Genomic DNA, 22,734 nt, shown 5'->3' on the forward strand with positions numbered 1-22,734 from the left:
GACATTACAATGTGCAGCATGTACTGAAGAGTATTACTGCAATGGAATTACTTCATGCAGCAAGGAAACAAAAGGAGCATGAATTTTAAACCTCTAGGCTTGTTGGGACCCTGAAGCTTCTCAGGGAAACAAACACTGGTATAACACAGCTAGTGTTCTTGATGCAAAAGGAATTTCTATGGCCTGGCATAATTCTTCTTTCATTACTGCAGACAGGTTTCCAAGGCTTAGGCACTACATAAAGACATCCTATAGAGGATTTTCTCAAATGCTCATGTTGCTTGCTTGCTTTTTATTTATTTTTAAATAATGCATGCTTCTGTTTCAAGTCTGGCTTTTCCCAATTTTATTCACTCTTCTTGAAAGATTCTGCTTTTCACAAGTGCCACTCTCTGTGGAACGATCACTGTCCAGTGGGAAGCCCTTAGTGATCATCCCACAAACCCCTGTCACCCCCCCAAAGCCTCCTGTTCCTCTTCCTAGTAATGGCCAGGTCTCTGAATGAATTTGGAGTAAACATTGCCCCTTCAGAGAGGGGCAGCGTTGCCTTCTCCTGATCCACTGGTGCTTTCCTCCAGCACTTTCCCATTCCTGTGCAAACTACCCAGCCCTCACCTCCTCTCTCCTGCTGGCAATGTGTCACTTTTGTTTCTAGCCCTGCCAGCAGCTTGTGATTATTTCAGAGGAAGGTTTGTTAAGTTGGACCACAGTTGAAAGGATGTTTATCTTTATCTGACAGCTCAGGGAATGCACAGTTTACCCAGTAAAGGACTTTGCATCACAGGTAAGGTGAACTGCAACTCAACAACTGCGTAGTTCAGGGACAGATACAGATGTTTACGGAGACTAGGTTTCTTTATCAGTGAAGTTGGTTCATGCTTGATGTTTGTTTCCAGAGCGAGGTTAGAGTATTGGTATGAGGGTTGTCTTGTGTGGGCCATCCAGGAGCTCCCTCAGCATGGCCAAGAGCATATGCTGTGGACTTGCAAAGTGCTGTCTTACTCACCCTCCCTTTACTCCTTCCAGTATTCAAACGTCCTTTTCCTTTTCTTCCCTGGCAGGCAACAAGCACAGATTCCCATTGCCACGGCGGGCGTAGTTTACCCGGGAGCCATCGCCATGGCAGGAATGCCTTCCCCACACCTGCCCTCCGAGCACTCGAGCGTCTCCAGCAGCCCGGAGCCCAGCATGCCCGTCATCCAGAGCACTTATGGCATCAAAGGCGAGGAACCTCATATCAAGGAAGAGATGCAGACCGATGACATCAACGGAGAAATCTATGACGAATACGATGAGGAAGAGGATGACCCCGATGTGGACTATGGCAGTGACAGTGAAAATCACATTGCGGGGCAAGCCAACTGATCAGGGTCCACATGTCACGTGACCTACAGGACTTCAAGGAGAAAAGAAAAAAATAAATAAAGCCCCATCTGGTTTATCCTTGCCAGTGGCCAAGCACATTAACTTTCTCATACACTGACTGTTACTTTAACTGTTAGTCTTAACTAGTTGGGACATCAGCTGACTAATAGACATCAGCCTGCATCAGAAAAAAAAAAGGCTCAGAAGAAAGGAAACAAAGACAACGATGACAACAACAACAGAATGAAATAAGCTATGGGTAAAATAATGCCAGTAATTCAGCTGCTATACCCAAGCACTGAAGTCTTACCCGTTGACCTTTTATTTTATTTTTTTTTCAAATAAACTTTATGGCTGTTTGTTCTACAATGTTCTAGAAATTCTCACTCAGGTACACAGTGCCAACAAGTGGCTTGTGAATGTGTTTTGTTGTTTTGTGCTACAGTTTAAAGAGAAATAATTTTTTTTTTTGGTAATGCACCTGACAGGAACGAGAAAAGATAAAATTCCTTTTACCCCCTCTGTCTCCTCCTCCTCCTCCTCCTCCCTGGCAAATCTGGGTCAGAAGTGTATGTGCTTGCGTGCGCGTGTGCGTGTGTGCGTGTGCGTGTGCACGTGTCTGGCAAGGAAGGAAGTGGGGAGTCTGTTTCTGTTAACCCCAACAAGCAATTATTTCCTTTCAAGAGAGGACTTCTCTTCATCAGTTGCACACCATACTGAGTCTTTGAGCAAGTGCCAAATTTGTACTAAAGCGCTGAGCTAGTCCAATTTGCTTTTTTTGGTTGGTCTCTTCTTCTTTTTTTGTTGTTTTCTTTGGTTTTTGTTTTGCTTCCTGCTCTGTCGTAAGTTAGGACAGTGTTATATCTTAGACAATCCCTAGAAGAACCTGATATACCAGCAGCTGGTGAGATTAGACATATATTTTTGGCTTTGGTTTTGCTTTTTAAAGGAAACTGTAGGTGCCGTTCTCAGGTGAAAAAGAGAGAGAGAGAGAGAGAGAGATGTAAGAAATTTAGAGAAAAAATATTTTATGATCTTGGATTTTCATGTGTGCATGTTTATGGTACTAATAAGAATAATATTGGACAATTGTGAGCAAAAAGCATGTTCCCGAATGAAATCCTGTACCCTCTAAATGACTTGGTCTGTAAGGAGCCTTTGCTTTTAATTTACACTTCAAGTGGAAGCATATAGAAAAAGATTGTCCAAAATACGGTTTGTTCGGGACAGGACAGGGAAACTGGAAATGTTAAGACCTTGCTGAGTGTAATTACATTACCACAATGTCCAGTTTTAATGAATTTATACTCACAGGTTTGCTGAGTACTGATGTCCGATTCAAAATGCAAGGTTTTTTTACAGGCAGTTTTTGCCTTTGCACTTGCAGAAATCCATTTTTATCAGTGGGGTTTTTGTGGAAGAAAGCAGGCTAAGAGATCACAAGAGATTTCCATATCCAAAGTGAGTGTGCAAGAACCCAAACCTTTGAGGTACTGACTTTCCTTAGCTGTTGCCTCGCACAAGTAAAAGCAAAAGTAAAAAACTGTAAAAGTAAATAAAAGTAAAATTAATGTTTTCAGTGTTCAGATATCTTGCTTTCATAATTTTGCCTTACTTGGGCAACAGCAACCAGGACGAGGACAGTGGATTTACACAAGCGTAATCCTGAGCTGAAGTTAGTCGTTGTATTTTCAGTAAGGTAACTGACTGTTACGCTGTATTTCGGAAAAAAAAAAAAGTAAATACAAGTGAATCAGAGAGTCTCTTCTCGTTTCCTTACTCTGACCGTCCTCTAGCAAGAGAGTGCCCAGTTTCATGTAGCAAGACAGGAGTGATAGATCTAAACCAACTGACCGACCGAAAAGGCTACCTCTAATTTCAAACAGCAGCTATCCAGTGTCTCCTCTCTGTCCTGGGAAGTAAACTATCACGGTCTTACAGCGAAAAAAGCCTTCCTCTGAGTCCATTTCCTAACTGAAGATGCCACCTCAATATTCATAATGCTTGCTGGTAAATCCCAGCTCCTAGGGAGAGGCTCGGGGCTACCACTGTCACTTCAACTCCTAAGAGAAAGCCCTGTGCGCATTAGCGTCAGCAAGACGCCAGCCCAAGGGGTTACCAAAACTGAGGCATTTAGTATTTGGCAACCCAGATTTTGCAGACGGTCCCTTAGCCAGGCAAATTCAGAGCTTGGTGTAATCAGCCACTTAAATCCAGGTGTGGGACAGAAGGGAAAGGTAGCAGGAGAGACTGGGAAGGAGGGCGAGGGGGGGTCTGGCTTGGCCTCTCAAAATGCCACTTGAAGTGTAAATTGGCCTCCACAGACCTCGTGCAAGCAAACAAGCAGATGCCATTGAAGAGTTAGGACAATACTCTGATGAGCGGTTTGGACGTGTGATAGTTTTACCCTGCACCATCTGTTTTTTTTTCTTTTTTTCCTGTTTTCCTTTTTCCCTTTTTAATTTCCACCTCTGCCTCGAAACTTCTATTTTCTCTCTCTCAGAAGATTTGCTCTGGAGTTACGCTTGGAGTAGCTGATCATATCCTCCATGTCAGAGAGGGTCCTTTTTGTTTGTATTTTATGACTGTATTTTTTTTTCAGTTGAACTGCCTCTTCTTGCTAGTGTTGTAATGGTAATTATAATAATAATAATAATAATGGTCAGCTGTTCCCAGATTAGTAAATTATGTATAATTTATTTTATACCCCATCCTTTTTTAACTTTATTTTATTCTGTTCTAATTTGGCAGTGCAGCAAATGAAGCTGTTAGGCTATTTAAAATGGATACCCCTCCCCACCTTGCCTTTTTATATATATATAAATATATATATATACATATGAAAACAAATCACTTCTTCTTCTGCTCACACTATTCCTCTTTCTTTTATTTTAATTTTGGCCCCAGCCATGTCAACTTCTGATGTTTATTATGATGGAGTGAATTAATGGGAGTGCTGTTTTCAATCTTAATTAACTTCTGCTCTCTCATCACTCATTTTAGTTATTTAATTACACCAGTCATCTAGAGCCAATTTTTTTGAAGCACTCTGTTTGGATAAGAAGGAAAAAAAAATAGACAATTGTTTTTATATCATTGTTATGTACAATGTGAAAACAGATATTTGCTCTTTTTTTAAAAAAAAAAAAATTCAATTTGTTCCCTGTCTTTGTGAACAAATTACTTCTGACTCTTGTGGGTTCACCTCACATTTGCTGGATGCTTGATTTCCACCATGTTGTAGAGGCTCTCTGGTTTAATTATGTAACTTTGGGCTACCAGGATACTTTGTTTTAGCTCCAGGTAGGTGCCACTGAGGCAGGCGGGATCGGAGCAAACCTTAGGCACCGGGGCTGGAAAGCCGGCCGCGATGAAGTCAAGGGGGTAAATGGCTTTTTGACTTCAGCGGGGCTGAGCTCCCCCCTTCCCCCGCGCCGGGCTCCCCCCTGCCCCGTGGCGGTGGGGGGCCGTGGGGCTGAGCTCTCACGCCGGCCATGGACGATGCTGCAGGGCTCTTCCGTGGGCCGCAGCTGCCGGGATGAAGGCTCGGAGGAACGCCGATTTTGTTGCGTACGCAAAGTCTGTCTGAGAGACTGTGCGCAAGCCTGGCTGTGGGGCCAGGCTTTTCGAAGGGGTAGCTTTAGCAAACTATCCGCTTCCTGCATTTGGACGTTGAAGCTGATGCAGCATTGTTAAAAGAAAAAAAAAGAAAAAGGAAAAAAAGGAAAAAAAAAAAAAAAAACGGCTCTGGGGTCCCAAACCAGCAAAATACTTAGGCTAGTGCTTTGTCGGGTCAAAGTACGAGCGCCCAGATAAGTAGAAGAGCAGATTTGAAAATGTGGCCCTGTTTGTCCCTCTTTAATTTCTTTAAAAAACAAAGCAAAACGTATATTCATAAACAAAGATCTTCGTGTCTTGTTTCTTTTTTGTCCTGGGCTCCGCGCCCTTGAGCGCGTAGAAAAACCAGGTTAGAAGAGATTAGGATTGTATTAACCTCAAAGCGCATCAGGGCCCTCGCGCCTACCTGCGCCTCCTTCCCCTCTTCCCTGGGAAGCTGGCGAGCCAGGGCGGTCTGGCCAGAGCCGCGGTGGCCGTGCTTCCCATTCCCTCCAAAATCCGGGGAGCTGCTTACTCCGGTGCGTCTCGGGAGCTCACAAAGGACCGATACCAGCAGTGGGGAAAAGGGGGAAAGAAAGAAAGAAAGAAAGAAAGAAAAAACTGAGGCACTTGCTTCTAAGCTCAATTAAATAACACAGAGTATATCCTTTTTCAATTTATTCATGCCTTATATTAGTAAAATAGGATTTTTAAGTGCATTTAACATCTTTATTTAACCGTTCCGCTATATTAATCAGGCCCCCAGAAAAGAACACTAGCTATTATTATAGCATTTAATTAGTTTTGTAACCAAATCCTCTTATTACGAATGCATATGGAAGAAATTCTTTCTTCGAAGACATTATTTCAAAGATTTGGTTACTGCAGTAGACTCTCTCTTTAATTAAATCATTTTTTAGAAAGTAAATTGTCTTTAACCTTTTTACAGCACATTTTCAGAGCTTTTTAACCCAAAGAGATGAGCTGTTATTGTCCCCGAAGAAGCCTCTGACATCACGTTTGTAACATCAAAAATAATTATACTCCGTGGAAACATAGACCTTACTTAGCAAGAATTCATCTGCTAGAAAGAATGGCAACTATAGAATATCTTGTATGTTTAAGGGCGTGATTTATCAAATAGGAAGTCTTTTTGTCTGCCCACTTCTTGATAGAATCATATCTTCAATTTTGCAAAGAAATGTGTGTAATTCACTAGATGTGGATTCAAGTGTATCCTCAATTCACAGGGCATGGGCTGGATGTTTAGCTTGGTTTATATTTACATTTTTTCAACTTTATCTTAACTTGTCAGTTTCCCAGATTGAAGAACATGTCAAGTTCATTTTTTCTACTGACTGATTTCTCTACTCCCCAGTGTTTTTGTCACTGGTTTGCTGAAACAGTATTTATATAGCTCCATTGGCTCTAAAGCTCTTACTCCTTCTAACATTTTGGATTTTACAAGTGAAATGAAAATAGAAAAGAAATAGAGACAATCAAATGCCTGGAGCTTAAAACAAAGTATGTGCAACCTACCATCTCACTTGAAATTTAATAAAAGAAATAATTATGTAAATATAACATAGAGTTATAGATTTATATTTTGTTCATAACACATAGTGTAATATAAGTTGTATATTTTCATGTTTTGGTTTTATGTTATCATTCATGCCACAATAAATAAAAAAAACCAGGAGTTGATGTACTCTTTAAAAAATACAATGTGGGTTGCCACCATTCTGGGTTTTTTGTTTTTGTTTTTTGGGTTTTTTTGTTTCTTTTGCATTCCCCTTTTTCAGTATTATTGCCCTGCAAGGCACCAATAAAACAGCAAATGTGTTCTTTACCTATACTGTGTTCTGTTTGCCACTTCTTACAGCAAAAGTTGTGCTCTCTAATTTTGTTGTCAGGAGAACAAAACAGCTGGGCTCGGGGAGCAAAAAATTAGCTTCAGCTTTCCAGTCCACTCCAAAATTCAAGGTTTTTATCAAATCACAGGATGTAAATTAAAATATCAGCATTAAGCCAGAAGAAAAAATTTGGTTCCTGACCAGTGTAGTGCTGTACTGTGGTGCCAGGCGCCACTCACTAAGTAATTCCCAGTTCAGAGTCAGAGCAGTTCATAAATGGGGATGTTTGAGTCCAGAGGTTTGGCAAATGCCTTCTTCCCAGGTTAGGTTCATTTTCTACAAGCTTGTCCATTTAGTTCGGGGACCAAAGCAAATTCAGGGAAATACCCAATCATAAACGACAATGACATAAAACTATGGAAAAATAGCTCTGCTCATAGTTAGTCAGAATGTCCCAACATGCTGCCTAAACAGTTCATGAAGTCTTGACAGCAGCATATGGCACAAAGTGGGATGAAATGCATTTGTACCTGACTTTTGACAGTAAGTTATTCTGAAGGATGCTCACACTCAAGTGCCACCAGCTTGACAGATGCCATTCGGCACTTCCAATGTTCCTAAAGGGAAACGGGAATATTTGGGAAAGCGGGAGGCAGCACCTTGCTGGTGGTGATTTCCACAAACCCGTATGCATTTGTGCCACTTGTCAGGTCCTCTGCTGTGCTCTTCTTGTGAGCGAGGCCGCACCCAAATCGATGTCCCATCTGCAAACCTGCCGTTCTGGCAGCCTCCCGGTAAATCCGGTGCAGGGCAATACCTGGCCACTGGAAGTGGAAATGAAGGCGGGCAGAGCCATGCAACACGAGGCTCAGTCCAATAAATGGCAGCATCCTTTAATGCCTTAAAATCTCTTTATCATTAACTATCTATCACCAGTATGTATCACCCAGCTGCTTGAGAGAAGCAATCGTGGCCACAACAGGCAGCATGGCCATCACCTTGCGCCCTAGTGGATGTTCAGGGCACCTCCTGACACCCTCCTGACAGCTCGTGCCAAGACAAACACCTAGTGCTCTTGTCCTTTTAACAGATACAACCCTGTTAAAGTCACCGTAAGGAATAGCTCTGCCAAAGCCCACTGCGCCATGCCTTTGCTAACACCCTCCCCCCCCCCCATTGCCCACCTACAGCTGAGTCTTCACTGATCCTGTAGCCGCTGAGCTGCAGGGTCACGCGATTCATTCATTTATTTATTTACTTATGGTAGTTGGACTGGTATGTAATGGGGGGCAGCAATGTTGCCTAAACCGGGGGGGAGAATGTCTATGAGAATGGGAGAAAAACGAAGCTCAAGAAATATCTAAATTGTAATACGAGTGCACAGGATGGAGTTTTGAAAAAACTGGCATGAAGATTTAAATTAAAAAAAAATTAAATGTGCAATTAGAGTTCAACTAATTCAAGTTTTGAAAGTGCTTATGTGATATCATGGTCTCAGGAAAGGTAACAAGTCTTTCCCTAGACAAGTTCTGTGTTTTTTCTTGTTTTTTTTTTTTTTTTTTCAAAAAAATTGCGAAAGCATTCCAGCAGTTGCCTGTAGCAGGAAGGAAGAAAATGAGGATAATTATGACATTAATCTATTTAAAAAAGAAAGACTTGTGACAATTATCTCATTCCTGCCGAGAACGTAACATACAAATATATATATGTAGGAAAGTGCAAAGACCCCTAACGGAAGCCATGAAAGGTTATGGGAAAGCTAATGCGCTTCAGGAGGCAGCTCAGCGCTGTGACGTTGGGGTACGTGAGAAAAAAATATACGAGAGACTGTCAATGAGCTTTCCATTAATAAATAGGCATCGATACTGTAGAAAAGCAATGTGGGAGAAAAAACAGGCAGTTCTTCTGCACGCGCTGGCACGCCTTTGCTGGTGCAAAGTACACGCTAACAAGATATTGAAAGACTTTATCGAAAGCACTGGTGGTCCCAAGATAGCCCGAGCAGCTCATGTCAGGCCCGGGATGCTCACGGCTGTCGGCATTAGGGTAGCTCTGACGGACACCCGCGGAAACCAGGGGTTGCTCGCACCCTGGCTCTGAGCGCAGGGTAAAGAAAACTGACCCACGTTGAAAGAGCAGCCACGCTGGCTGAGGGATTTGGTGGTTTTTTTTTTTTTCCTCCCCTATATGTAAACTTGATCTGCGAGCGAATGCAAAAGAGCCTGCAGATTCTCCAGTATGATTTTTAACAGTTGCTCTGCAGCCTCTAATTGCTCGAACCTTGCAGCCGTTATTGTGCTCTTGTTCCCATAAAGCGGCTTGGCCAGATCAAAGGGTCTCGCTCTCCTCACACATTGCCATTTAAGATACACACGTGCATATGGTTACTCACCCTATGCCACCACAGCTGTTTAAAAAACATATTGTTGGGCATGTATACCTGCCTCTCAGAGGGAAGGACCAGTGCTTTGGGGTTTGGGTTTTGTTTTTTTCTTTTCCTGCTGACATGCATGGCAGGATCCTTGGCAGCGGGGAGCGAGGAAGAGCGTTTAGTGCTCAGCAAGGTTCCTCTGTCACCTGGAACAGGAGATTTGGCTCAGCGCGCTTGCTACCCCCTCCCTTCCTCCCCAGCCTGGTCTGTGCAGCGAATGCAGCTCTTGCTCCCTCACAAGCACTGTGTGACTTAAGGGCCTTTGAAAGCAGCACCAAGAAAAGCTCGTTCCTAACCCAGTATCAAATGCGAACAGCTTGGCATGAGGTGAAGACTTTATTGATGAAGGGTTTGTGTCTGTGCAGCTTTGCACCAATTTACCTTTTGGGATTTATTTTTTTAAATTGCTGCCAGAGGCTGCACGGAAAGTGACTTTGGCTGGAATCAGGCTTTCCCTTGCCCCCGTCCCAGCTTCAACCAAGGCAATTAGGGAGAGGTTAAAGTCAGACCAAACCGTGCCCCGCCACAACAGCCAAAACCGCTTCAGCCAGCGAGCATTTCTGTGCAGCTGGGTCTTAACGTCACTAGAGTGGTAGGTACGTAATTGAAAATATAATTAAAAGCATGGATTTTAATTTTCACGAAAACTATGCCTTCTCTGCGTGGAAATTCAAGCTGCGGCTTTTTGAGCTAGATTAAACTTGGTTCAAGGCCTGACTCTACAGAGCTGTAGTCCTAGTTAGCAGTATTGGGAGAGGGAGAGGAGGGCTGGTCGCTCACCGATAATTTTAGCCACTTGCATAGATGAGGGCGATATGCCTATAAAGGTCCACTTAGCAGAGGTTATTGCCCACAGCGAGCGGCGATGCTGTGCCGCTCTCAGGCAGCTGCGCCGGCGCCGGGGTGTCAGCCGCTGAGCAAAGACCAGGTTGCGGCTGAGCCCCCCAAGCCCCTCTCACCCCCAGCGAGAGCATCTGCACACAGGGATTTGTGTTGGTTTAGCTTCCCGCTATCAGCGCGACTTCCACAGGCGCTGCATGCCTGACCCGCCGAGGACAGACCGGCGCCTCCTGTTGCACTTAACCGAGATAGGCCTTAAATGCAGCAAGTAAATCAAAGTAATTATTTAAAATTAAAATGATTTAAGAGACTTAGCGTGGGGAGGGGGGGAGGACGGGCTGGCGATCGGAGCCACAGCTGAGCCACGGGCCTTGGGCAGCCTGTTCCCAGCTCTGTCAGGGACTTGCCGCACAACTTCAGGAAAATTACTCAGCCCCTCGTGAAGGCTGCTATAATAATACCTACTTCAAAGGGGTGTTAGGAGGCTTAATTCATTAATGACTGCAAAGCACTTGGAGATCTTTGGATTAAAGGCACTAGGGCAGCGCAAAATATTATTAGCTACAGGAAAAAGCTCTCAGGCAAGCGTGGCATGAAGTGTCTGCGGCTTAAAAAAATACAGGAAGGAAAAAAGAGACAAACCCCAAAGATGGGCAACTTGTGGGTGGTTTGGGGTTTTCTTCTGCGTCCAGGTTTCCGTTAGTCAGATGGGTGCTTTGCAAACCAAGGCTGGGATGGCAGAGCTCGAGGCCTCGTTTTACTCCTAGGGCTCCCAGATGCGGCACAAAACTGTTCCTGCTTCGGGCTTCTTTTTCTCAAAAGCCCTGACTTTGTGATTCAAAACCCCGCACGACTTCCCTCTAAAGCCAGCCACGCATTCATGCCGAATTAAACAAGAAGAAGTAAAGAATTTCACTTTATTTTGACTGGCTGCATCTCTTTAAATTCAGTTTAAGTATTTACTATCTCAAAGGAAGTCTGTTCAGTTTGAGCTAAAATTTTGTTTGTTTGTAATTATTTTGACTGCAGAGGGGGGACTATCTACACCCAACAGGCTCTTTTTTAAGTTACCCCCAGTATCGCTGCTCCACCTGGTGCAAACACCATTGCAGAGGTGCTACCAGAGGATGCACCCAAGAGAGGTGAGCAGAAAGCAAGACCTGGTGAAGCTGTGCTCAGGCAAGACCCAGTGCTGGAATAGCTCCACTCATCAATCATTGTAATCTTAAACCAAAACAGCTCCAGAGTCTGGTCTGTCAGGGATTTGCACGTATAAAACAAGTGCAACACTTGCTAACCAAATTAATCTGAATTTTATATTCTTTATCTTTTTGAAACCTCTGAAGTACAACTTACCGACTTGCTTAAAAATAAATACATCAAACAGCCACCACCACAACCTTTAGAGAGGAGAAAGTAACATAACCACTTTAAGCCTAGAAATTTATTTTTGTCTTTTCAAAGTATTTCCAACTTTGGTGAGGAAAACCTCCTAACTTCACTTAGTTTCCAGGTCCCATTCAAAGAGAAGGCAGGGGAAGTGAAGTATAAGTGATTTTGGTTCTCAGAGATGCTTTGTTTCTCTTCTGAGAGAATATGAAACTGCATGTAGGTGGTGGGTAGAGCCATCGTAACCTGCTTTCTTCTGACTGAATAGGGAAGGTCAATATATTATCGTATCAAGGAAGAAGAAATTACACAGGCGATTCCCCCACAGACAATAAAGACAACTCTGACAGCATGATCAAAACAGCGTATAACTTTTCTTTTCTTTTCTTACAGACACACCAGTGTTTAAATGACAGCTGAAAGAGGATGATGGACTAAACACATTATTCTCTGTTCCATCTACTTTTTTATAGTAGAAATATATCTTGAAGACTATATTCAAGTTGATCAAATAGTAAGTTAATTTGTCAATAAAACAGATTAGGCAACCTGTCTGCCGAGATGATATCTGTCAAACAACATATTTTGTTAATACAGTCTGGAAGCAAATGCCTTCATGAAAGACAATACAGAAAAAAATGCATTGCCACTTTAAAGTTTATTGGAATAGAGCGCTGACTTTGATTTCACTCCATAATAAACGGTTAGACTTTTTTTTTTTTCTTTAAGTTTTCGTAGCTTCGTTAATGGACCACAATTTGGAAAAGACTAGAAACAACTGTTAGTGACCAGTCTGGCTCACTGGGCACTGCCTATGGCTAAAAAATGGGTATTTTTCACAGGGGCCTGATTTGGGGGGCACCAGCCGTTGGGGTGTGATGGAGCGGGGAGCGACCACATTTCTCTGTGAACTGCTTTTACTCCTCATCCCATCTTTGTTGCCCCTGCTGTGATGCCCTGATCGTCGCCTGACGTTTATAGCTGCAAGTGATGCCCCTTGCCAGACCGGGAGCCCCGTCCCTGCGCTTGACAGATGAAGCCACACTGCTTTGGCACATTTGGTACATGGGTTCAAATCGCTCCTTGGAGATGCCAGGCTGCAGCCGGGTCTCTCAGACGAATGGGAGAACTCTCCGTTTGCCCAGCATGACTAAAAACAGAGGAAGCCCTAACACACACGAATGCACCAAATAAGCAAATGCGGTGTGGAACTAAACAGCAAAAAGCTGAAAGCCCATCAATGAATACGTGGATTCATAAATACAGCCGAGGTTTTTCTACCTCTGTGCGTGTGTGTGTGTGTGTGTGTGTGTGTGTGTGTGTGTGTGTGTATCTATCTATATACCTACATATATATGTATAAATACATAATCAGGGGCTGAAACAGGCCAGCCCACAGCTCTGTGCCACCCCGGTGTGTCTCAGGAAAGCTGAGCATGGACACAGGCGCTGGCGAAGGCACAGCCCCAAAATGGGGGCTGGAGAATTTCCCTTTCAATGGCTGGAAACTGAGATTAACCAGTCTCGGCTATGAGTGGAAGTTTTGCCAAGCGAAGTTTGAGCCAGCTGTTTTACTTGGGTGGTTTTTCTCCCGCTCCGTCCCTGTGCTAATGTCACGTAATCCTCAGGAAAGTGGCTGATTTAGAAACTCATATTCTTCTTTCCTGATTGGGAAGATTTTCTTGATTGGGAAGAAACATGTGATATGCACTAATAAGTTGGTAAATCAAGTTAGATGATTGTTTGGGTTTTGCTTTTTTTTTCTTTTTAACAGAACCTGGCATACATTTTGTTGCTGAACAATCCCATGCAAAAAGCTAAAGAAAACTGAAGTTCCTCAAAAGTATGAACAGGTGCTGCAACACCAAGGTCAGCCACGGTGGTTGCAAATTAAACAGACAAAAAAGAGCTTAAATGCTGATTGGGATTTAAGGATTTTTCCCACCGAAACTTGCCTCTGCAGGTTTGGGCTACTGGGAAGAATTAATGAGCTAAGTTGGTGTTACTTTCAACAATGCATCAGCACCTTGTGAGGCAGAAAAGCTTGCACTCAGAAAGTCTTTCCAAAAATATGGGAACAATATTAGAAAGGCTACAGGCTGATAACAAATAGATCTCCTTGGCAAAGTACATGAGTGAATTTTAAGGCCGTACTGAAAAGAGATGGTTACAAAAAATAAATGTCAAACAGCAACAAAAGCATCAAAAATGTATGTCAAAAATGTTGCTAACTTTGGTGCTGGAATTTCAGCAATGGTTAAAGATATTCCAGTCTATTGTGGAGGCCATTCAACTTCCACCTTGTAGTGGAAATCCCAGTTTACAGAGCTGGACAGCACGCACAGTGAGAACCTGAGCTCCCACACTAGTCCCTCCAGTCCTCCAAGTTTATGTGACCACATGGCAGTGTCAAGCATGCTTAATTATCCACCACGTCCTGCAAACCTCGCAGCACCAGATAGCCAGCAACCCACTCTTGCTCTGAATAGCTTGGCATGGCTCCATACTGTAACAACCAGTGTTACCCCTAGCAATTGCTCTTTAAAGCAAAAACATGTGCAAAATGTCTTCATTCAGCCTAGTAGTATCATATGTCAATCAGATTCAGGATGCAGAACTGGCCAGCAATATCCTAAAAAAAAAACCCTTGTCTTTCTTGTTTGAATCACTTTGAATTAACTTGACTCTGTCATGTTACTGGCAAGAATATTGTCTCTTGAGCATCTGATTTCTAATTCCTTTTTCCTTTTTTTTGGTCTTTGGCTTTGCCTGCAAGTTCCAAGGATCTGGCTTAGACTTTACAAGACCAATTTAGCCTGGGGCTTTGGCAAGCAATTTAACATTGTCTACATTGCACTGAAGTTTATTAACACCTTTCAAAACCTCTGCAAGTTTGTAAATCAAGCAGTGGTTCATTCTCCAAAAATAACAAGTGTCTGATTTTGCTAATATATACAAACACAGATGGCATATATGTATGAAACGTGTATATGTATGACATACGTATACATATATTTACCTGACACTAGGTATTCACTGTCTGCCATAATGGTGGCACTGAGACTTATCAAACTAAAACCACAGAAAGACAGAGTCTATCAGACTCTTTTAGGGTCTCTCAGAGCCTCAGATTTTCAAAAAAAATTAAAGATTTTTTTTTGAGGGGGGGGGTTCTAACCTGAGCATTTGGGTCCTGTGATTCTCTCCTGTGAAGGGGAATGACAGTGCTGACATGTGATGCTAACACCAGGCAAATCACAAGTATCTACCATACAGCATCAATTTGATTTTCTTCTGATTCCCTGAAGAATTATTTTTTCTCCTGAACACTCATTGTTTTGGCTTTTGTCCTAAGTGACTTTACTATGAGTCACAGATGCACAAAGGATAATGCCAATTTTGCAATGTTTCTTCCAGAACTAGAGGAAAAAACCGCTGATTTACAGTTAAGTCCCAGTAAGAGACACCCCCTTTCAACAGGGCATAGGGACCTTTAAGAGCGATATGTAACCCATGGAGGAAAAAAAGTGCCGTTATAGTTTGCAATGTCTGTTAATGGTTCTTTTAGTAGCATGCCTTGAGCCTCAGTGATAGTTTCTCTTTCCTCAAGACAAAATGGGTTGTGTGGACTGATTGTGTATTTTAGACCAAGGTATCAGTTTGTACCTCTCAGAGGGTGGGTTGTGTGTGATGCTACTATGCTGTGCCAGGAGACATCGACTGTGAAACCTCTAGAGAAGCACGTCCAAGAGTATAGCTGTAGCATACGTAGAGTAGTACTGCGTACGCATATAAGGAGCTGTTGTAAAGCAAAATATCACTCTAGCTACAAACACTACATGCACACCAGGTGCACAGAGCATCCCTAAACATGATACTGTGAGACTACTCCTAAATTTGCAGAAGCAAAACTTCAAATATTACACTACCTGTGCAAGCTTATATAGCCCTCTTTGGGCATATGCTTTATGTTCTACTCTCTAACTTCATGATCATCTGCCACCTGATGTCCGCATGAGTGTAAATCCTTCCCTTGACCTCAGCTGGCACGAGATCAACCCTCTGACTTATTGCAGCATCTCTGGGGGTGGGGGGGGTGGGGGGGGTAGGGATCATTTATTTTTCAAAGGCTAGACTTATTGAATTTTCTGTACCTGGATGCTGCACAACTCTTTATAATTGTTACCAACAGATGATGTCACTGAAACTTATTTTTATGTCATTCTCCTCGCCCAAGGTAAATATGGAATGCTGTCATACCATTACGTGCTGTAAATATGTCATCATAATTTGTCTTTACACATCATAAATATTTTATTATATGACATTATTACACCTCCAGATATCTTTTTCCATATGAATAGTAATTACTCAAAGTATTTACTGTAATTATGTCACTTGATGAAATTACAGTAATTACATCGAAAAATGATAGCCCATGACTAATGAATTAAAATAGCATGGAAATTCGCATAAAAATGACATTAAAAATGTTAAGGATCTGAGGCAAACACACAAAAGCAAGGAAATTCATAACTGAGAACTTAATCTCCAATAATGTTGCAGGGTGCCCCATTTTTAGATTGTAGCACAGAAAAAGGAAAAAAGTGTAGAGAGTTATTATCTGAGCAGAAACAAACTACAACTCAAAAGAGAGCTGCCACACAGCACAACATGGCACTCGATGTTTGTGTGCGTAGCCATATACCCAAGAGCTCTACAGCGGTGTTCGATGACATTTCATCAGGAACAAGAGGCTGTGGACCAAAGTCAGAACCGGGACAAGGAGCTGCCACTTCGGTGGGACTCTCTATCTAAGAGCCATTAGGGAACATCATAATCTTGTGATAGGTTGGGATAAAGTCACTAACCAGATAAGGATAAAGTCACTGAAGTGCTTGAGTGCTAAATTTTGGAGAGAGATGGCTGGTAAAACAAAGAAATGTGTGGAGGTCCCATGGCAAGCAGTGAGAGTTTGACACCTCACTTGTGCCTACGGCTTTTGTAAATCCACTTACACCACATCTGCCAGCACCCCAATATTTTCATAAATCTAGGTACCTTCAAGAGGCCATAAAATGTGCTGGTATTTGGGCTGTGTTCTTGCTTCCATTTACACCCATGGAGGTTTTTACCTAACCTGAGAGGCAGAAGGTCCCTTGTTGCTAAGAAAATGCGTGAATAAATCTTTTCTCAAATGAACCTTCATGACAACAAGATGATTTATTATGATATTCATTTTTATTCCCATACTTATTTTCTGCATTAAAAAAATAAATATTCTGTGGCCACTGCGGGGAAAAAAAAAGAAAACCTTCTAAAGGGTGGTGGTGCCTGAGAAGCAAAGAGGAACTGCCAATGCCATTTTTGATTGATTGTTGTCTGTCTTAGAACAACAACATGATTTACCGTATTCCCACCTACTCGTCACTGCAAATGTCTTCAGGTATGAATAGGCTCCATGTGGCACCACAGCCCGTTCCTGCCACGGCAAAGGGCAGGGACTGTGCTGTTCCTCATCCCTTTGGCTGCCTTTCTATTACAATTTTACAAGCTGCACTTGTGACACCAGGGTCTAGGAAGGGCCAGCATGGGGAGGAAGCTACTTTTTCCAAAGTAGCTTCTCCTTCATCATGACAAGGACGTTCAAGACAGCCACAACCAGACCCGAACTCAAATATCCGTATAGTTAAGGGCCAAAGCCTCCACAAGGCCTTTCAAAGCTCGAGAGCCTCCTAGGCCTTGGTGACGACCAGTTTTGATCTCTTTTCTCTCCATACTGGAGAAAAGGTCAAGCTTGTCCATCTCCTCCTTTCAGAGCAGGCTCTCTTGCTGGACTCTCTACCCAGCAAGGTACAGTACTCCGTGCACTTGACTTACTTTATTGAAGTTACCTCCCCCTCCGCCATGCTGCTATTAAACTGAGGTGCCCAAATTATACCCTACACCAGAACAGGAAACCATACTAAGCTGAAACAGCCTCCAGCCAAACACACAGTGAAAGCTGAGTTTCTATCTGAAAAAATATATAGACAGACAGACAGAAGGACAGACAGATAGAGAGAAAGAGAAATTCTCTTTCCAGTGAGAATATCCAGCAATAATTTAATATATGGTGCCATATGAGAAAATGTGCTATTCATATTTATGAAAGGCTTAATAGATGCAGCTGCATCCTTTAACAAATTATTATAAGGCATGGTATGAAATGCATTAGTAAGAAATGCTTAACAGATGATGCTGTGACAAGCTGTTACAACGCGTGTTATAAGACGTCAATATTATTAAATCCATGGGCTTGGTTAGCACATGAATATAAATAATTTTTATGCATGCTACAAATTGCCATGCTTTATTAATAATGAAGTGTTTATAAATGGAACCTTACTGTAAAGCATTATTAAATGCAGCTACTCAGAAGACCTTAGAGTAATACTGTAGTAGCATTATCACGCCGAGACGCAGACTAGAAGGGCTGCTTTATTTTAGCGTCTGAGTCGGCATGGGTTCAGACACACTGGGCTTTGATTCCCAAAAACCCATGCGGTAGGGGCCACCTATATACGCTGGCTGAAAGCTGCTGTTGTCATGTTCTTTGTTGCACTGAAATCACTCCGGCCTCATTTACATGGGATTTACACCAACCTTAGAACCAGCATTGGTGGAGTAACTTCTGATTAACCCTGCTGTAAGTGATGCAGGCTGCAGGCCATGATATTTTCCTTTTTTGAATGAGAGCTGTCCAAAATGTGCGTGTGCACTGCAAGGCAATTTTCTGTTAAAAAAAAAAAAAAAGTATGTAGATGTGAAATGCACAACTCCCTAAATCTCAGAGTCTGCCCTTCCAACAGACATCATCCAAAACATTATTTCTGTATTAAAAGAAAGTGTCTTTCTACAGTTTTTTCAATGAAAAAAGTCATCTCATTCCAGAAGTTATCATGACTTAAGGACAGACTCCGGAGTCAATCAATTTGTCTGGCCTAGCATTGTGTGGAAAAGCATGATTTATTTTTTATCGTTTTAACAATTTCGTGCCCTCATAACTGATGTTGTCTAGGTTTCCAAGGCTCCATTGTGCTGGACCAGTATAGTTACAGCTACCATAGACAGCTACTACTTGGCCTGCAGAGATTGAAGCTCAGTAATAAAAAGACATGGCAAGTCTAGGACCATATAGACAAGAAATGCTTACCATGTGATGGTACATGAAATCTTTCAAATTCTCAGTTCTGTTTTTTTTCCAGTTTCTGAGGAGTTTTAAAATGTTTCTAATTTTTTTTTAATTGGGGCTCTCATTCTGCTTTCAACCAGCTGCCTATTCTGCCTTTTATTGCTAATATTGTTTTTTAATTTTTTTCAGAATTTCCCAATTTCCCATTTTCTTGGGTGATTACCTCCTCCACACTGTAGGTTACTATCTTTATTAAGTATTTCTGAAAAGGGCAGAGTTCATATTACTGAATGAGACAAGTCCTCCACACTGTAGGTTGCTATCTTTATTAAGCATTTCTAAAAAGGGCAGAGTTCATATTACTGAATTGGGATGAATGTGTGGTAGGATCTAGCCTCTCTCCCTGATCCATCTGGTGAGCTTGCTTTAGCAGCCAGCGGTCACGGGTTTCGACTCAAGCTGGTGTATCTCTTTGGAGCTGGAAACCTGCACTCGTTAGAAACCCCTGGGAACGGCAGAGGTAGGTGAAAATTTCTAATGTTTTGTACAAACTTACATAGCATTATCAGCAGAATCATCTGAATCCACTTGGAGAGGGAGACTGTATTCTGACAGAGCAGAAGGATTTGCATGCCTCTACGTGCATTTGTGTATCCGCACCCATGCATGGGTTTGTGAGCATGGCCTCATTCGCTCTGTTCAAATAAAGCACTTCCATGTCCTCTGGTACTGCCTTATCCAAGCACTTCACGATAGGACGATGATGAGTTTCAACTCCATTTTCTAGGAGGACCTGAGACAATGAGAGAGAAAGAGAGAGTTCAATGTGCAGCTGTGGAAAGGTGTAGGTGTTTGCAGCTGGGGTTTTATGGAGGAAGACTCACAGCTAACCTGGTATTGCATGCCTGATGCAGCTGAAAATCTGTGGGAAGACAAGGATGTGAACCTGGGTTGCTGAAGTCCCATTGCCAGGACTTACCCGCTGGACAGTCCTGTTCTTCTTCAAGCCCTTTCCCATGTAATGCCAGCAGCCAGAGTGATCCTCTCCACAAGCGATGTAGTCCACTTCATTTATCACCTCTATTATCACCCAGAAATTGAAAAACAAAACAAAAATATTACCTAACTTCTTGAAGCTCATAAATGTTGCATATGGGTTCATTCTAAGTTCTGGGCAAATGTTCAAATAGATTTTTTTTTTTTAATAGGCATATACTTATACTGACCAAAGCATAATTCTTGACTGTTCCCTTTCAGTTTTTTTCTGCAGTGTTTCATGGCACGCATAGACTAGTGTCAAACAAGCATGCTGAAGGACTCATATTATATTTATCTATTAGCCTTGACGTGATTGCAATCTTCTGTATCGTCGTGCATTAGTTTCTAGTCCAGTTTAAAGTTCCTCCTGCTATAATTCATCTCATATCACATCTCTTCTTTGTTTTCCTCTTCTTCATCATTAATTTCTGAGCCAACTTTTTACTTATTCCATGACTCCTGCACCCGAAACATTATTATTAACCTTGGATGTGGAACTTTGTCAAAAATCCTTTCCGAAGTGTAAACAACTCTGTCATTTCATTACAAAACTTGCCATCGTGTTCCAAAACACTCTTTTCACTAACCTCCAAGGTCACCTGTCATCTCCCTTCTGTAACTGCTTCGGCTCCAGGTGGGACCCCCTCGGCTGTGCCGGGGCCAGCAGAGAGAGATGTTGAAATTGCCGGAGCCAGCGCTGCAGAAATCACACCGGGCTGCGCGGTTTGGCAACGCGACTTCATTCAAGGAAATCTGGAGCAACGTTTCCACATCCCGCCATTTAAGAGGAAGCAGGAAAAAGGGCAGATGCTGCTTTTGGAGTCATACGGCCCTCTCTCTTCCCAAAAGCCCTGCTGGGGACACACAGCTCTCCCCCCATGTGTGGGGCTGGGGCCAGGGAGAAGCGAAATGCTCCTTGGCGCTTTCGGAGCGACTCCCCGAGCTTTTCCGTGCCTCCCGTTGATTGATAGCCTTATTACTTAACACATCTTTATATCCACAGTAACTGTAGCAATCAGTGAAACAGCAGACAACTGTATTAACTATGGCTGGGAAAAAGTGAAAATAACACCTGGCAGTTACAGTGCAGTTCGTCAAAGGAGCTCAAAATGCTCAACAAACTTTAATAAAGACGTGTGACGCCCAGCGAGTCTGGCAATATTATGACAGCCGTATTAAACCCAGCCAAACTGATAAACCGAGGCAGGCACACGGCAAAGGAAAGCGGCACGGGCAGAGCTGAGCCGTGGCCCGTGCTTGGCTTTCGCCATCCTTCCAGCACAGCAGGTATCTGGAAAAAAAAAAAAAAAAAAAAATCGCTTTCCCTGGGAGTTCTGGGGAGGTCAATACTTATATATCTTTACTTTGCTGCCTCCCCCTGCTCCCCCTCTTTTTTTTTTGTCAGTGTGAGAGATAAAGCACCGAAAGTCAGCCAGAAAGCAGGACTGTTGTCGTTCCTCTTTAGCCTTTATTTATATGCTTTATACGTTCTGCATTTCTATTTTATATGTTTCTCTATTTAGATGATGTGTGAATGCTATGTTCACTTTTTTTCCTCAGAGTCATGCAGCGAGTGTTTGTTTGTGCATCTGTATTGTGCTCTACTTTTCCTCATGTTCACAGATTTTTATTAAAATATTTCCATAAAACAGGTTGTTACCAAAAATAAATGAACACATACAAATTAATACATAAAAACAGATGAGTTATATAGAATATTTACAAACAATGGGATGGAATTCAAAACTTCTTGTAAACACAGCATATAAATAGGCATATACATACCCCATGTTTACTTCCACTTATGAGTTACTGAGTAGATCTGAGGTAGGCTCAGGCTGGCAGACGAGCCTTTTCTTCCCATTGTTTTAGATCGTGGTGCAAGCTCAACTAATCAAAAACATCTTATTTTAAATGCAGCTTGCATTTCCCCTACCTGTAGAAATAAATATACCAGGTTTAAAAATTGAATCCAAGCATGACGTTGCTGTGACCAAGCTTGTTCATATATATGAATAACATAAACGAAACACAGAGGTTTTAAGTGATCTGACCAAGGTTACACAGCAAGAGAGTGACAGCGCCAAGACAGGAGTCCAGCCTCCGGATTGTTGGACTTTCAGCTAATTTATTCATGGTCAAAAGCATTTTGAAGGGGGAAATATGGTTATGCATACGAAATAGCTGCAGCAACACTGGGCTGAGCATTCACGCAGAGCGTGGGTATGCCACTGAGCTATGCAGAGGGATGGAGATCAAAAGAGTCAGATACTCTCCTGGTGCTCAGTCCAAAATAAGAGTTAAAAAACTGCACCAAACCGAATGAGGACTCAACACTGCAAATTCTCATGTGTTAACTTAGTTCCGCTGGCAGCAGTGGGAAAAATGGATTAAACTTTACGGACTGCTTATGGAAACTCACGTTTTTGCCTTATAGCTTGGCATGGAGAAGCAGCCCAGGGCCTGGGGCTGACAGCACAAGGGCTAGTGGTGGCCCCAGGGCACCCACAAGCTGCCCAACTCGCACTGCCCAAGGGCCCTGGCGACCCTTGAACATTTTAAACATGATCCTCAGCAGCGTGAGATCCACAGGATGCAAAAGGAAGGTGGTCCTATAAGCTAGCACCTTACAGGAGGGCGGAAAAGAAGACAGGGACCCACACGTGTTGCTGTGCAAGAGAGCGCCTCCATGACAGGCAGGGTTATAGCCACGTGCTCAGCCCTTCCTTTGGCGTTATCTGCCTTTCCAGGTATAAGGCGCGTAATGTTATAATTATATAGCAAGCTAGCATACAAACTAGCATGAGCAAATATTTGCACTTGATATTCTCGAATTGCAGAGGCAGGATTGTGTGGAGCCTAATGATGTTATCCCCGCTCTGCAGCGCAAAAAATCACTTTCTGCACCCTTTTACAAACAGGAGGCTTATTAAAAGATACAAAACGCAGCGTTGACTTTTTCTGTTTCCAGAGCAGGCTGTTTTGTCAACGTTTTGCCAGATTCTAGGAGTGTGAAATTGGCTGTTCATGTGCAGCCTGCACAAGTG

The 22,734-nt window shown here is 42.7% G+C and overlaps 1 protein-coding gene across 12 annotated transcripts in view; it reads left to right on the forward strand.

Annotated features, from left to right (window-relative positions):
* Window positions 1-6,815, forward strand: part of SOX5 (SRY-box transcription factor 5) — a 651,412-nt gene extending 644,597 nt beyond the window's left edge. For all 12 annotated transcript variants that reach the window (XM_064515931.1, XM_064515936.1, XM_064515914.1 and 9 more), the window contains one exon: window positions 1,062-6,815. In XM_064515931.1, coding sequence (XP_064372001.1) covers window positions 1,062-1,365 — 304 coding nt within the window. In that variant the 3' untranslated portion in view covers window positions 1,366-6,815. The remainder of the gene's footprint in view (window positions 1-1,061) is intronic.
* The last annotated feature ends 15,919 nt before the right edge of the window (window positions 6,816-22,734 follow it).

Source organism: Dromaius novaehollandiae, chromosome 1, assembly GCF_036370855.1.
Source record: "Dromaius novaehollandiae isolate bDroNov1 chromosome 1, bDroNov1.hap1, whole genome shotgun sequence".
NCBI classification, from domain to species: domain Eukaryota; kingdom Metazoa; phylum Chordata; class Aves; order Casuariiformes; family Dromaiidae; genus Dromaius; species Dromaius novaehollandiae.